At 37.0% G+C, this 17,628-nt stretch overlaps 1 protein-coding gene across 3 annotated transcripts in view; it reads right to left on the bottom strand.

Moving 5' to 3' along the window:
• The window catches only part of LOC133531036 (irregular chiasm C-roughest protein-like), a 216,689-nt gene that overhangs the window by 117,225 nt on the left and 81,836 nt on the right, over positions 1 to 17,628 (bottom strand). For all 3 annotated transcript variants that reach the window (XM_061869123.1, XM_061869121.1, XM_061869122.1), the window contains exon 2: positions 6,754 to 7,059. In XM_061869123.1, coding sequence (XP_061725107.1) covers positions 6,754 to 7,014 — 261 coding nt within the window. In that variant the 5' untranslated portion in view covers positions 7,015 to 7,059. The remainder of the gene's footprint in view (positions 1 to 6,753; positions 7,060 to 17,628) is intronic.

Below are 17,628 nucleotides of genomic sequence, written 5' to 3'. Positions count from 1 at the left end.
TTAAATAATAAACATCATAATTATAAAATATAAATAAACGAATCAATAGCGAACATGTGGGTAGAAACAATAGAAGGTAATGACAAAAACGGTATTAAAAAAATTAAGACAGTAGAATAACGAGAAAGAACACTGATAATAATAATAAAGCAGTAATCGTCTCTCTTTGCAGCCCTGAACACCGGCAGCTTTGGCCCTGTCAGGCTACCAAGGGCACCCTAGAATAGGGATTTTTACAATAAGTTTATATGTATTTTGTATGGTCTTTGTACGTGGTTTCACATGTGTCTTATGTATTTCATATTATTACTGGCCTAACTTAAGATCTTCCAGGTCAGGGCCACCTTGGATAAGTGGGTGTTAGGCTTCCTGAGGATATGCCCAATCCAATGCCATTTGCGCGTTTGGATCTCCTTATGTACGGGTGCTTGTCCGGTTATTCTCCATAAGTGAGCGTTTGTGATCCAGTTAGGCCAAAAGATGTGCAGAATTTGCCTTAAGCATTTGTTCACAAACACTTGGAGATGCCCGGAAAACGGAAACATGGTCGCCCTAAATCTAGTTGGCGCCATTCCATGGAGCAAGAGTTGGGTGTATTGGGGTGGGAGGAGGTTACCCGAGCTGCCCAGGACCGGAGTCAGTGGAAGAAAATGGTTCGAGCCCTACACCGCAGCAGGGGGTACCAGGATAAAAAGAAGAAGAAGAACTTAAGATCTGAATAATTATTACACTAAGGTTTTTACTTGTCGATAACACACATCACATTGATTTAGGTTCTGGCAGAATACCAGCTGCGGGTCGGGAAGAATAGGCGCTGTATTCTTCGCACCATCACAAGGCTGGATCCTTTTTCATACTTTGTTATTTTTGTATTCGTTAGGAATTTAAGAAAATGCATGTTTGTGCCAATTATTTGTGCATGTTTCTATTTTCTTTTAAATTTAAAATTATGTTTTAAATAATAATATTAGCCTAGAGCCGTGTAATAATGAGAAAAATAAAGTTTTTTGATCTATATATCTATCGGTAATTTTAGATCCGGAAAGAGAACCTGTGATCAGAGGGCCTACCGCGAACCACGTTCGACGTGTTGCCTCTCTGTCGCACTTGTACATTTGTACGTAAGTGTGACAGGGAGACAACCCATCGAACGTGGTTCGCGGTAGGCCCTCTGAGCCCTCTGGCCCAGACATACAGGGAGACCTGACCCCAGATAAACTGGGAAGAGGAACAGGCAGAGAAGAACACATTGATAATTCTAAATACAAAGCTGTTAACAAAAATGTTTAATCAAAAGTCCTAGTGTATTGGAGTAGACCGCCCGCGGCTGCGTCTGTCCTCTGAATTCAGACTGCATTGTTTATTTTTCGTCTCATTAGTTTTTATTCTGAGGATAAACCGTTATCCATGAACATTAACCGTGATCGCTTTGAGATGGAGCTCGAATACGAATTGCATTTATATTTAAAGCACATTCGTTTAATTTCTTTGGCGATTTTCTATTGCTATTTAATGTGCGCTTCGTAATGTGGAATGCTTGCATTTTTATTACTAGGTACTAGTAGAAAAACTACTTTCAGTAAGAGAGATTAAATGGACACCTGAAAAAACGAATTTAAGAAAATAATAGGGTAAAACGGGACCCTATTATTTAAACTCCGCTGTTCGTCCGTCTGTCAAAGTTGAAATGTTCACAGACGATGTATTTATGCTGCCGCTATCACAACACATACTACTTAAATTAAATTTTAACAGTTCATGAAAAATCACGTTATTCTTAGCTATGGCACAAATGTATAATGATGAGTTTAAAATACCTGTTGATTGACAAAGGTTAATAAGGAACAGAGATATAATAAATTGCTAGTACCTAGTTTTACTAATTATTTTGGCCAGAGATGTAGAATATATTTAGTCCCTATGATCTATAACGAGTTACCATCGGATTTGAAGACCAAAAGGATAACAAAACGAACATTTAAAAAGAAACTTAGCAATAATCTATTAAATTAAATAAAAGGTAAAATACAACCGCTATAAATTGTATACATGCACTGCATTTTTATACTGTATGATCAGATTGTAGCACTAGCGTTAACCCCTTACTTCATGTCGTAAACAAAAGTATTATATCTGTTTAAAAATAAACTTTAATAGCTATCAATAGAAGTGAATATTATAACTGCCATATAGGGCTGCGCATGCGGTAAGGGGTTAAATAGATAATAATATAAGAAACATATAGACTACCTACCTTACATATTATAGGAGCTTCGTCTGCCAACAAACCACTCTGTGGTTTGGCAGCAGTATATTGTGGTAAAGGCATGAAACGTGAATAAACGTTTATTTTTATTTTTTATTTTTTTAAAGTACGGAACCCTCGGTGGGCGAGTCCGACTCGCACTTGTCTGGTTTTTTTATAAATCGCTTAATGGTAAAGTAATTACAGTCAACACCAGAGTTTGCTGTGGATATCCTTCGGGGAGGTCATTGCCCAGCAGTAGATGTCTTTCGGCTGAGATGATGAAAATGTTTTTTTTTTTTTATGAAATTCCCTACTACAATAAGAAATCTTTTCCTAATTTTACTATCAATAACTAAACATTTTTCCTACCTAATAGCCCTGAATAATCAAATAATCCTTCACATTACTCACATAAGCCAAATAATCTACATAAATCCTTTTCTCATTCACAAAAATCCTTTTCCGTCCCTAGAGAAGAATTTTTAATATGGCCGTTATATCGATGCGCTGTCAACTACATGTTTAGTTGATAAAATTGGTAAGGATTCGGCCCGTTGAATGGATGTTTCCAAATTCCGTATAATATTACATACTTGAGTTGGTTGGGTTTAGCTTTTGGGGTTCTATTTATAAAGGGTTCTACGAAACTAGGGAATTTTATTTTTTTTGCCTGGCCTGAAGACTCTTGCTTTCCACTGTTCAAAAAATTGCAGATACTCCCCTTACCCTGCTTAAATGAGAATATACATTATATAAGTCATTATATAACCGGGGTACTCTGTGATAATCGCATGCCAATAAAACTAAAAGGGCGCGTTTACAAAACCGCAGTAGGTACGACCGGCATTGATGTACGGCTCCGAGTGCTGGGCGACCAAGAAAAAACAAGAACAGAAGATGCACACCAATGAGATGAAAATGCTGAGGTGGGCAGCGGGAGTGACGAGACTGGACAGAGTCCGAAATGAATATATACGAGGCTCTTTCAAGGTCGCTCCCATTGTAGAAAAGATGGCTGAAAGCCGTATGAGATGGTTCGGGCATGTGATGAGACGTGACAAGGAATATGCAGTCAAAAAGGCTTTGGCCATCCCAGAGAAAAAGAACGGCAAAGGGAGGCCGCTTACCACGTGGTGGACAACCGTTACCAAAGACATGGAGCGGGCGCAGATCAACACGCAGACAACCCAGGACAGAAAAACCTGGCGCCTTCGAACGAGGAGGGCCGACCCCAAATAACGGGTCATGGCAAAGAAGAAGAAGAAGATACATTATATAAGTCTGACAGATTGCTATACCTACAAAAAATATTTGATGTGCTTTCTTACCTGAGCTGTGTCACCTATACAATGATTTTACATATACACATAATACAATGATTTTACTTGCTACTTGTTTTTACAGTTTCTGGTTTGGACCATGCATGTTTGTCTGTCAAGTAGTCCTCGACTCTGTAATAAGCCTTCAACATCAATGACTTCTTTAAGTAATTCTTAAGAGCTGGCAAGGGTAATCTTAAAGCATCGTCAGGTAACTTGTTATAAAAATGAATGCATTGCCCAACGAATGACTTTTGTACTTTGCGGACACGAAACTTTCTGATAGAAAGCTTATTTTTATTTCTAGTGTTATAGTTATGGACATCTGAATTCTAAGTGAAGGAGTCTAGGTTCTTAACAATATAAATAATACAATCATAGATGTATTGGGAAGCTACAGTTAAAATATTAATATCTTTGAAAAGTTCTCTTAATGATTCACGTGCTCTTAAGTTATATATAGAACGAATGGCTCTTTTTTGTAAGACAAATACTTAAAGGTAAATGATGATTTGACCTTTATTTCATACATTCTTCTTCTAGCTTTATGTAATTATAGTGACATGATAATTAGGGGGATCACGTGGAAATTAGAAGTACTAACGGAAACAAAGCTTAACGGATTCTTACAGAGCCTAGGCTATATTGATACTAGTATCCACCTGATGGTAAGCAGTTTCTATAGCCTATGGACGCCTGCAACTTCAGAGGAGTTACATGTGCGTTGCCGACCCTAACACTCCGCACCCTCGTTGAGCTTTGGCAACCTTACTCACCGGCAGGAACACAACACTATGAGTAGGGTCAAGTGTTATTTGGCTGCGGTTTTCTGTAAGGTGGTACTTCTCCAGTTGGGCTCTGCTCTAGATCTGGAATGACATCCGCTGTGCTGTGCCCTACCACACAAAGTGACATTACATTCACAATGGATACCTCTCTTTTGGATGTAGTTTTAGGACGTACCCGGGTACGGTACAATGCACAGCTAACTTTTCACGAGCATATTTTTTCTCTCGCGAAGAGCTCCTTTCAAAGGCTGGGTTTTGTAATCCGAAACCTTCGCGATTTTCATGACCCGGTGGCCATAAAAATGGTGTACAATGGTCTAGTAAGGAGTAAGCTGGAGACTTCGTCGATCATTTGGAACCCCTACGAGTCGACGTATGCTTTACTGCTTGAGAAGGTCCAGAAAGCGTTTTTAAGGTTCCTTTATAAAAAAATATTCGGATTCTATCCGTACCTGTACCCGACAAAGTATCTTCTCGGCTCCCTCGGGTACAATTCCTTGGAGGTCAGGCGGAATTACCAACTCCTTGTCATGGCATGCCGAGCCTTGCGTGGGGAGTCAGACTGTCCCGAAGTTGTTTCTGGTCTCGTGCGCCTGTTTGTTCCGGACGTCCCGAGAATGGCCCTCAGACCACGACAACGCGACCTGTTGGCCGTGCCGCCGGCGCGCACCGTATCGCGCAGGAACTCGCCGCTGCCCCGCGCCCTCTCACTGCTCAATGCGCTCCTGGCATCGACGCCTGAATGCGATCTATTTGCTTGGCGATGGGCGGCAGTGTATAGTGAATGCTTGAGATTCTGTGAGGCGATGGATGCTAGGTGCTCTACTGTCCCAATTTAATTATTTATAATTGTTAATACTTATAATTATTAGTTAGTTTAAGTTTCGTGACGCATTGGTTCAACTGTAATGTCATGTAAACATTTTTATCAATAAAACAAAATTATTAAAACAATATATGAGGTACATTCTTATCCAAAATTATAAGGAGTATACTGACAATTTCATGATATTGGTTAAATATCTTATAAATTGTATACTTACTACACTTTCTTTTTGGTTTCATTGCTTTTTAATTTACGTTTACCCATTTACCAAAATTTCAAAAAAAACGTTTCAAAAGGCCCGAGTCCGAGAATGCCTATTTTTTTCTCAAAATACAATCTTCAAACGCCTAAATGTCATTCTTTAAATGCATAAACTTCTTATCGACGTAGTGTCATAATATCTAAATCTCAAATTACCTACTTTAATGAGTGCTATACTATCGTTTTTAGTTCCAGCGAAATGTTAAAAAATACCTAACTAAGAAAGTTACCTGTTCGACTTCATTCCACTAAAAAAAACTCATATTTTTGTTCAGCGAAAACTTCTTGACAATAATAATTGTCAATTTGCAGAAGTGACAATTTGTTAGCGTCTTTTAATGTTTCCCTGCCGGACAAAAGCCAAGGAAGCCGCCATCTCAAAAAAAATAAACATTGTGGTTCTTCGAAATTCATCAATGATTACTTTAAGGTTTCGTCTCATTTGTGCTACAGGCAATTTCTGCGAAAGTGGGAAACTCAGGAAAATACTTATTCTCGGAAATGGAAGCCAGCTAGTCATCTCTTATTTAGTCGTTGTGTCGAAAATTATCAACATCGTTGGAATTATATACAAATATTACTCTTTTTTAGTTTTCCGTACCAAAAGGTTACAAAAGAAACCCTTATGCCAACTCTGTCCATCTGTCACATCGCTAAATATCTCGGGAACTACTAAAGTACTCGTACCTACCGCAAATTATTTAAGCAATTTGCAGATAGATGGCGCTGTACAGAAAAATATTCAGTATAGGTACTTCTGGTCAAAAGCCTTTGTACTTTATAGTTACATGAGATAATTCAAAGTTTGAACAGAACCCTCGGTGCGCGATTAAAACGAACTCACCCTTGATCGGTTGTTTATTGAATATAATTACGAGTAGAATAATAATTCACTTCAAACCAACTGCATCAAACATTTTTCTTTCCTCATCAATTGCCGGTATACTAATAATGTTAACAATTTTGTCCATTCCCATGAATTTAATTTGTATCAAATATATATTAAAATATTATCAAATTTTGAAATAGCGTGAAAATTTTCATGAGTTATTCAGTCATCAGTTATTATATTAACATTACAGGAAACCGATAAATAATCAAATCGTTAACGATGGACATTGAATAAAATTATTTTAAATGGTTAATCTCGTATTATTATGTCGAATAAACGCACAACATGTTTCGATCCGTTTTTGAGGACTATTCATAAGGCATTGGATCAGTAGAGACAGCGGAGTAGGTTAAAAAGTTAATCGACCCACTTATCTATATAAAAATGTAAATTAATATAAAAGGTATATTAATACTAACCTGATCTTGTGGCTCAATAGCAAACTTCTGTTCTCTCGCAAAAACACAACTAAACAACAAAAAAAACACCGTCCATTGCTGCAACACAGTCACCTTCTGTATCCTTAACAGCAGGAACAACGCATTGGCACATCTACTCGTCACTCTACACTGTGACTTAACACTGACACTTGTTTTCATTGTAACTTCATCGTTCGCTATCTCTTTGCAATCATTTCTATGTCCGTTACTTCTATCGCAGGTGTATGTTTTTCGTGACATACTTCATATGTATCCATATGTTGCCATGAATTATGTTCCTTGGATCTGTAACAAAGAAACGTTAACATTAGAAAAATATTGTTCCATTATTGTTGAAAGGATTGGGACCGAGTGTAGTGCCTTGGGGGATTCGGCAGTATTTTCAAAGAGTATTTTGTAGGTATAATTTAATTAATAACGGAGTAAATTAAATTATATACGCTCACGGGAACAGAACAGTCCCTTTTTCTTTATAGAACATTTTAATGCTTAAAAGCTTATTACTGCTATAATTTGACCCCTACCTTCGTAACCGGGATACCTAATCAGAAGCCTAAGTTAAATCGGTCTATTATTAACTTAAAAGTAGATACTTTTGTGAATTTCATGTCTGGTTTGTAGAAAATCCTTTGTGACTTCCAAAGTAATGAAACTAAAGGATTTGTTGAACAAATTACTTGGTTCAGTTTTATCAATTATATTAAGTAGTTTAATTATTAATTAGAATAGTCTTTTCTTTCCTCTTCTTTACTTATTCAGAATTCTGACTAATCTACTATACTCTTATTGTTCAAATAATTAATTTAAGTTCATACTTGAGCGATAGTCAACGTGATTTGTTGCTAGTTAACGTTATTTTGTTACCAAAAGATCTTCAAAATCACAGATTTGCAAAGATTTGAAAATTCAATACCTTTTTCTTTATCATGAAAATACTCGAGGCTGAAACAAATAGGATGTCAAATAAGTTGGATTGCAAGACCTGTAAAATTAGTGGTGAATATTTGAATATTTGACGACCGGTCTGGCCTAGTGCGTAGTGACCCTGCATATGAAGCCGATGGTCTAGGGTTCGAATCCCGGTAAGGGCATTTATTTCGGTGATGAACACAGATATTTGTTCCTGAGTCATGGCTGTTTTCTATGTTTATGTATTTATCTATATCCGTATGTATATCGTTGCCTAGTACCCATATTACAAGCTGTGCTTAGTTTGAGGCTAGGTCGATTTTTGTAGGATATTTATTTATGTTCAACTGCCAAAAAGAAACATCAGTTAAAAATACTCAATGTTCATAATGTGACCGTATTCTTATTCATCTACTAACATCGTATGTACAAGTATCTACTGTAAAAAGGAATCTGTGTATATTTTCCGAAGAAAATTTAATTTAAAACTTTCTTATTACCTTTTTCGCTTAACTTCAATATCACTCACATTTGTCGAAACTTAAGTCCATAAAGTAAAATATTCGAAAACTTATAAGGGGAAACTTGCTCAAAATGCACGTTTTAAAGGGTATAAACATGTCTTAACCCGTATTATATACGGTGGAGTAAAAATAAATCATATGAAGCTATTGCAAAAGACGGCGAATTCACTGCAGCATTTTATGGTCTTAGGAAGGAAGTATAACCGAAGCCCTACTATGGTATATAAGGATCGAGCTAATATTTAAGTTTCTTATGTAATTTTTAGGGTTCCGTAGCCAAATGGCAAAAAACGGAACCCTTATAGATTCGTCATGTCCGTCTGTCTGTCCGATTCTGTCACAGCCACTTTTTTCCGAAACTATAAGAGCTATATTGTTCAAACTTAGTAAGTGGATGTATTCTATGAACCGCATTAAGATGTTCACACAAAAATAGAAAAAAAATAATAAATTTTGGGGGTTCCTCATACTTAGAACTGAAACTCAAAAAATCTTTTTTCATCAAACCCATACATGTGGGGTATCTATGGATAGGTATTCAAAAATGATATTGAGGTTTCTAATATCATTTTTTTCTAAAATGAATAGTTTGCGCGAGAGACACTTCCAAAGTGGTAAAATGTGTGTCCCCCCCCCCCGTAACTTCTAAAATAACAGAATGAAAAAACTAAAAAAATATATGATATACATTGTCATGCAAACTTCCACCGAAAATTGGTTTGAACGAGATCTAGTAAGTAGTTTTTTTTTAATACGTCATAAAATTAAAAAAAAAAAATTTTTTCATCAAACCCATACGTGTGGGGTATCTATGGATAGGCCTTCAAAAATGATATTTAGGTTTCTAATACCATTTTTTTCTAAACTGAATAGTTTGCGCGAGAGACACTTCCAAAGTGAAAAAATGTGTGTCCCCCCCCCTGTAACTTCTAAAATAACAGAACGAAAAATCTAAAAAAAATATATGATATACATTACCATGCAAACTTCCACCGAAAATTGGTTTGAACGAGATCTAGTGAGTAGTTTTTTTTTAATACGTCATAAAATGTTCAAAAATTTTTTTTCATAAAACATATACGTGTGGGGTAGGTCTTCAAAAATGATATTTAGGTTCCTAATATCATTTTTTTCTAAACTGAATAGTTTGCGCAAGAGACACTTCAAAAGTGGTAAAATGTGTGTCCAAAGTGGTAAAATGTTAAACAAGATCTAGTAAGTAGATTTTTTTAATACGTCGTACGTAAATGGTACGGAACCCTTCATGCGCGAGTCCGACTCGCACTTGGCCGCTTTTTCTGTTTTGTGAAAGTTACAGAGAATTTGGATGCAGCCTAAAATCACATCAAAACGTTACCGACCTAACGATAATTTCGACCGTTCCCGCTGTAATCAGGGTGGTCTAGAAATTATGACGTCAGCTGCAAATGCTGAAGACGCTGGTTCAATTCCAGCCCTTGGCACTGGTGTCCTGCGACTTGATAAATAGACAATAATATCGCAGAAAAAAGTATTCTGACAGTTGTACCACGGATAGCTTTACATACCCGTGGCACAACCAGTTGGTTATAGCGATTGGACCTCGGGTCGGTAGCGATCAACACTTCGACCATGGCCGATGCAAATCATAATTAGAAATAAGGTTCCAGTACCTAGCTTTAACTTTAGGCCACAAAAGTTTTTTTTTTTTGCGTGCAAACAACAACAAACATAAAAATAAGCTTTTGGATTCGCTGAAACAGCGACCATGTTTCAAACTGTTAACTGTCTATTTGCTCTACTAAGAAAACTGTATCAACTGCCTTTTTGAGTTTTTTTTTTCGATAGTGGATTTCTTCAATTTAATACTATTGTAAGACAGATAATATTCTTGGGTTCTAAAATTAAATACTATAATAATATAATATTAAAAAAATAGCAGCGTTTTACCTTACAATAAAACGCTTATTAAGCGAAATACCTTATTTGTAGCCTATATTTTTAAATTCGCCTGTGGCTATAACACTCAGTTGCAATAAACCAAATCACTTATATAATGCCCGTCGAGGGTATTTTTAACTCACTGCGTTTTCTCCTACCATGCAGGTTGCAATAAGCAACATCTATAGTCTATACATACAGGTCAACTGGTATGTCTCTTCATATTGAAAACGAAATAATAAATAATATCAAATGCAATCCTTTTTTGAATGTTGTATATTGCAACTTCGTTTTATTTATATTTTGAGACCCAATGAAGAGCTCCGCGGCCGCACGCCACGGGCGCCTGGTGGAGCGGGTTAAAACTTGAAATACAAGTACCAAGGGGGTAGGTGTCAGCCTATAGTGAACCGCTACGTCATCTGTCAAACATCATCGCACTCTCAAATATTAAATAGGCTTCAAATAAGGTATTTCGCTTAATAAGCGTTTTATTGTAAGGTAAAACGCTGGTATTTTTTTTGCGTGCAAACAACAACAAACATAAAAATAAGCTTTTGGATCGGCTGGAACAGCGACCATGTTTCAAACTGTTAACTGTCTATTTGCTCTACTAAGAAAACTGTATCAACTGCCTTTTTGAGTTTTTTTTTTCGATAGTGGATTTCTTCAATTTAATACTATTGTAAGACAGATAATATTCTTGAGTTCTAAAATTAAATACTCTGTTTGATGGAAGCCATAAATAAGTAAGTATATTTCTAAATTGGTTGAAGTAAACGTTTACAGTTTCCTAAAAGTACAGCCCAAATATTTTTGTAAATAAAAGATAACTCACTATGAACTCGACTAAAAACTCATAGTAGAGCTTTCAAGTGGAGCCTGAATCGAAATTCCTTAATGTAGTTTCGTTTCCTCTTCCCAGATTTCACCGTAGTAAGAAGGGGTGAAAAGATAAATGTATAGTTTTTCCTTTTCCGTTTTTTGTTAAGTAGGTATTTCCGTAGTACAATGTTACGCCTTACATAATTCTTCCTTAACGTTTCCTACCTGTATTTAGGAGATTTAACTCGTAGCTTCAAGTTAGAAAAAATAAACCTTTAGCTTTCGTGTTTGTATGGCATGTGTCTTAGTTTCAAAATATTTAGATAACATGAAAAATATCTTCTAATCCTAAGAAAATAACTGCGGTAATGCATACTTTCTAATCCCTTCTTATAATGCTATTAACCTATTTAACCTTTATCTACTCGTCGAATGTATTGGTTGAATTAAGATTTCGTATCTTATAATTGCGTACGTTTCATGTATGCGCTCCCAACTGAACTATAAAAAATATTTCGATACGCTGTAGTCAACTATAAAAAAAAAACCAATCACGAGCCGATGCCGCCGCGCTCTCATAGAACGGGGGGCGGGCAGGCGGGGACTCGCGTGCTTATGTCTTTTTAGGGTTCCGTAGCCAAATGGCGAAAAACGGAACCCTTATAGATTCGTCATGTCCGTCTGTCTGTCCGATTATGTCACAGCCACTTTTTATCTACTTAGATACTTGCCAATTTTTATTGCTTATTGAGGTTTATAGTTAAAAAAATATTCTTTTTTTTGAGACTCGTAGAAAAAGTATTGTATACAATAGTGACACATACAAGGTGGCCAAAAAAGATGCCCGTTTCCAGGGAGGTTTTGGGCAACTTTTACTATTGGACCAACCCCGAAATCGCAATTTTTTTTTTCTGGCTGTTGCATACATTTATTTTTAGCTGGTCATTTTTCTATGGGAGGGTAAAAATTTTTTAGCCTTTTCGGGGTTGGTCCCATAGTAAAAGTTGCTCGGTACCTATAATCCCAAAACCTCCCTGGCAACGGGAATGCACATATTTTTTTGGCCACCATGTATATAGGTAGTAAAAGCTCTCTATTAGATCACGATAAAAAATACTATTGTTTGTTTTTTTACACATTAACGTTTAAACTGCTATAAACTGATTTAGATGAAACTAGGTATGGAGATAGTTTCGGTAAAGGTAGGTTTCGATATAGGATAGTTTTTATTACAGAAGTCATTGCCGGTTAAAAGAATGGGTAGAATTTACTATGGAAATAATTCAACGCAGACGAAGTTGCGCGTAGAAGCTAGTAAGCTAACCCAAAAAAGGTAAAAAAGGAACCCTTATAAGATCGCTTTGTTGTCCGTCCGTCCATCCGTTCGTCCGTCCGTCCGTCCATCTGTCTGTCAAGATCGTTTATCTCGAGAACGCGTGGAGGTATCGAGTTGAAATTTAAACAATATACTCAGATCTGTAATCCCTTTTGTGCTGTGAGAAAATCAAACTTCTAAGTTGACCGTTTATGCCGCAAAAAAACGTATATTTCGACACTCTCAAGTGAATCAAAATTTATAGGGTACTTCCCGTTGACCTAGAGCTATGAAATTTGGCAAGTAATATCAAGAAAAAATCTTAAAACTTTAATTTCGTACGAACAGGAAAATAAAAAAATCTGTACGGAACCCTTGATGTACATACACTGATCACGAAGAAAAAATTAAACGAAAGGGCATAACTGTGGTTAATATATTTACATCACATTGCGGAAAAATATTTGCAATAATGTTATTATCTGGAGAGGAAAATGGGGACTAGGTTGCAATCCCGTTAACACTGGTACTAATTAAATTTGTCTTAAACAGGGAACTGCAACGTCAGGTTAAATGAAAAATGCTGAAACGGAGAAACGGGGCTAGAGCAAGTTTTCGCCGTTTAGGATTAAACTAACTAAAACTAACTGCTTTGGCTCAGCGATCCAAAAAGAATCTTGGCCTCCGAAACGAGAGAACGCCACCTGTCCCGATCCAGCGCGGTTTCCTGCCATGAATTGGCATTCAGCCGACGCAGGTCCGCCTCCACGACATCACACCAGCGGTACCTGGGGCGCCCGATCGGACGACGGCCGGTTGGTCGCCCCAAGTACGCTTCCTTGACTACGCGATCCTTCCCCATTCTGAGTAGGTGACCGAGCCAGCGAAGTCTGTGCGATTTAGTTACGCCTATGATATTGGGCTCGGCCACCAACTCTTCGATCTCGGCATTTTTCCGGATCCTCCAGGAGCCGTCGTCACTTCGGACAGGTCCCAGGATCTTCCTGAGCACTTTTCTTTCCGCTATCAGGAGCTGACTTTTAGGATTAGACTGGGATAATACACGTGAAATAGGAGCTTGTACACAATGCTGCTGAGGACAGCTAGCTAAACAACAATACACTGAAATATAGGTCACTACTGAGAGGCTGTCAACACCCAATGTCCTTGAAATTGATGTTACTTAAACAGTTTTTTAAGAAAGACTGTAGCCGCCGGGCAGGTCAGGATCTCGACGACTTAAATAAAACTTCGATTTATAATGAAGTGAAGTATAATCTTCCAAAGGGGTACTGGTTTACAAGAGGGTTCTTGTCAAAACGGTTCAATGTAGAAAATAGGTGCTGAAAGTATGGAGGATGATGAAAGAGTGATTTGCAATATTTGATTTGATCAGTATAAAAGGTTTAGATTTAAATGCTTCTAATTGGCCGCGATACAGAATATGTGGAGCGCTCCTATTGGTGCTTTTAAAAAGCCTCCGAATACTAGCCGAGCCCGACGGCTGCGTTTAGCTACTGCATTGATTTTTATATAATAATAAGTTGCATTCGCAACAAAGACTATTTGTTTTAGTCAAGTAAGAAAAATATATGTTCATATTCATTATATTTCAAAGACCGTGGTTGTACTCGATACATGATTAAACGAAATCGGCTGGATAGAAAATAATTGCAAATATTGGTCTTAATATCACAATTTCAAAACATTTATATCTAAACCGCTAACGAGTAAAATATTACACTAATTATCCACATTTTTTTATTTAATAATTTTTTTTATTATTCCCTTGCCCAGGCCCAGTAACATGCGACAGTGCTATCTCATTTACTCCGATACAAATAGACAGTGTGCGCGCTTTAGGTATTGACAGCCTCTTAAGGAAAAGTTTAAAAAAGTTTTTGCCATAAATTTCATTTTTGGTACAAGCTTTTATCGCTGACTGTACTTTTCTTTCCACAGGCAACTAATACTCATCGAGCAAATTCTAAAAACCCCAAACACAATTAGGTTGCATTGTTTTATCACAAAGTTCCTATGGCTACCTCCGGTCTCCATCCTCAGATCAGCTTGATGGTACCATAATATTGCATTGTCACCCGACTTACATATGTATGCAAATTTTGAGCTCAATCGGAAACCGGGAAGTGGATCAAATTTAACTTGCAAGATTTGATAACAAACAGACAACGGTCAGGTGAAAGTAAATAAAAGCTTGTAAAAAGCGCTTGTGACCTAAGGAGGACACGGGTTCAACCCCCGGCTCATACCAATGAGTTTTTCGGATATTTACCAGTCGCTTTTCGGTAAAGGAAAACTTCGTGAGGAAACCGCACTAAACATAGTTAAAGGTTGGATGGCAGTCGTTTTTGTAAAACTAGAGCCTACGCCAATTCTAGGGATTAGTTGCCAAGCGGACCCCAGGCTCCCATGAGCCGTGGCAGCCTTAGCCACATAATCTATAGACGCCGGTTCGCATCCGTCATCCGCCACAGGGTTTTGTGCTTTGTGGCTTTTTCTTTCTATTTCAGTTAATAACTTATAAATCCAGGTGTATACGCGAATCAAAATAGTTAATAAGTATTTATATAGGTATGTATGTATATTTATTTATTCTACATATATTTTTTTATGTGTGTATGTATATTTATCTGCTATGTGTATACATAGAGGTATATTATTTAATTACATATCGTATTATATGCTTACGTATTAGATTCTTTTTAATTTTATACTGTTTGACCCTGCACCAATTCAATCTTTCGGTTTCGTTCATGGTTGACTGGTAGAGAATGCCCTCTGGCATTAAGTCCGCCATTTGCACTTTCATGTATTGTACAATAATGTTTAAATAAATAAATAAAATATCGAATCTGTTATAAATAAAAGTGTCGATTATGATACCTAGAGTCAGACCAAGATAAGTTGGCAGGAATTTTGATAGCACAGACGATGCAAGTGTCAAGTAAACGTCATAATTTCATAGAAGATTAACGTTCAAAATAACACTTGCGCCGTCTGAGCTAGCAGAATTGCTGCCAGCTTATCTTAGTTTTACTTTAGTGACTTTTGTATAAAATCAAGTTCCAATGCATACGTTCACATCTAAAAATACTATATCTATAAATACGGACGAAGTGCCAAAAATATGTATACATCTTAATATATGAGCAATATGGTCATGTATACATATTTTTGGACTTTGTTCGTATCAATATTTTCAGACGTGACTGTACATCCAAGAATACACTAAAGTGAACAAGAAAACGGTTTAGAATATAACACGAAATTGCTAGCTAACAAATTTTCCACGTTTTGGATTAGTTTCAGATAACGCACGAGAAATATGAGATCTAACACACACTGCTGCTTAGGATAGTTAACTAATAAGTTTTTGGCAAAAAAATCATTTTTGATACAAGCTTTTATCGCTGACTGTACTTTTTTCCACAGGCAACTAATTCTCATCGAGACAATTCTAAAAACCCCAAACACAGTTAGGTTGCGTTGTTTTATCACAGAGTTCCTATGGCTACCTCCTGTCTCCATCCTCAGATCAGCTTGATGGTACCATAATATTGCATTGTCACCCAACTTACATATTATGTATGTATATTTACAGCTTCATAGGAAACCGGGAAGTGAGTCAAATTTAACTTGCAAGATTTGTCCCATACATACTATCAGGGCAAGTTAAAAATATATAAAAGCTTGTAAAAAAATAAGGATGTTTATCGTTACCTGTACAACGTGTATTTTTGATACGACCGTATAATGAAAGGGTAGTTATCTAGTTAGTTTAGTTAATAATTTCAATCATTATTATTTATTCACAAGAACGGTTTACACCAATTACACTTGCTACTATGGTAATGCCTAGACATACTTAATTAAATTTTATCGGTTACCTAGTCATTTAGACTGTCGTACGGTCATTTCGGTAGATCTTCCTCTCCGCTACCAGTAGCGCGCGCTTTTCCATTCATGCAGTCTGGAGGGCGTACTCTGGAGTTCAAAATGGCCGAAGACCGTCGAGAGATGAAGTGCAAAAAGACTTTAGCGACCTCGGCACCGTCGACTGGACAAAAACGGCTTTGGACGAAGAAGCATAGCGGTCTTTTGTGTCGGAGGCCAAGATCCACTTCGGGTCGCTGCGCCATAGCAGTAAGTAAATAAGTACGGTCATTTACTTCACTCTCAAAATAGGCGAGGCACCCGGATAAATGATCAGCGAAGATGTCCACTTGCTGATCTTGGCGTGCCGTATTTTTTGTCCCCTTCTAATTTTTCTGGCTTTGCCTTAACTAAGTTCTGCCTCTTGAATATTGGTCATCCTGGCCGTCCGTATGTAATATATAATTATGAGCAGCTTTGCCCAAGCAGCCGTATCCCGGATTCTTCATATGTGACTGCGGTCGACAAAACGTGCCACTTTGTCGCTTGCCCTAAGAACGCCTTGACAGGTTACTTGTATAAAGATACATGCAAATCTCGTTCTTATGACAAGCGACAAAATAGAACGTTTTTAAGCCCGTGGTCACATATAGAGGTTAAAATTAACTAGAACCTGAGTAGCGCTTGCTATTTATATTTTTACAGTAAATGAGACAAAAAGTGGTTTAAGCGACTGTGACAAGTTTCGGACGGCGCGCCGTATAATTTGTCCCCGTATATTTTTTTTGCTTTACGTCCCTCTTGAATAATGCTCATCCTAGCCGTCCGTATGTAGTATATGATTATGAGCAGCTTTACCCGAGAAGCCGTAATCCCGGATTCTTCGTATAGAGTAGTTTAAATTAACTAGTATCGCTTGCTATTTATATTTTTAGAGTAAATGAGACAAAAGGAAGTGGCTTACGTGAGTATCGCAAGTTTCACGGCGTTCCGTTTGGCCTTCAATTTTTTTGGCTTTTTACGTCCCTCTAGAATATTGGTCATCCTAGCCGTCCGTATCCCGGATTCTTCATATAGAGGTTAAAATTAAGTAGTACCTGAGTATCGTTTGCTATTTACAATATTAGAGTAAATGAGACAAAAGGAGAAGACTTACGCGACTGTCGCAAGTTTCGTATGTTTCAAGTTTTTTGGCTTTGCGCCGCCCCCTCTTGAATATTTAAGAAAATAATTTCATAGAAACGTTTCATTTTCATTTGAACGTTTTCCTTCTTTCAATTTCATCTTCTTCTTATAGTTAAGTTAATTCAGGTCCATTGCAACAAAATTAATAACTATAATCTATAACGTTTTCGGCACTGTGTTGTCAATATTATATGTAATATAAGACAAATGTAACTCTTTTGTGCCAAAATAAAGAGAAAAAAAAACATTCAATTTTTTTATTATTTAATAAATGTTACATCT

Source organism: Cydia pomonella, chromosome 24, assembly GCF_033807575.1.
Source record: "Cydia pomonella isolate Wapato2018A chromosome 24, ilCydPomo1, whole genome shotgun sequence".
In the NCBI taxonomy this organism is placed as follows: domain Eukaryota; kingdom Metazoa; phylum Arthropoda; class Insecta; order Lepidoptera; family Tortricidae; genus Cydia; species Cydia pomonella.
The sequence above is the reverse complement of the archived record's forward strand: the minus strand, read 5'-3'. Positions and strand labels throughout refer to the sequence as shown.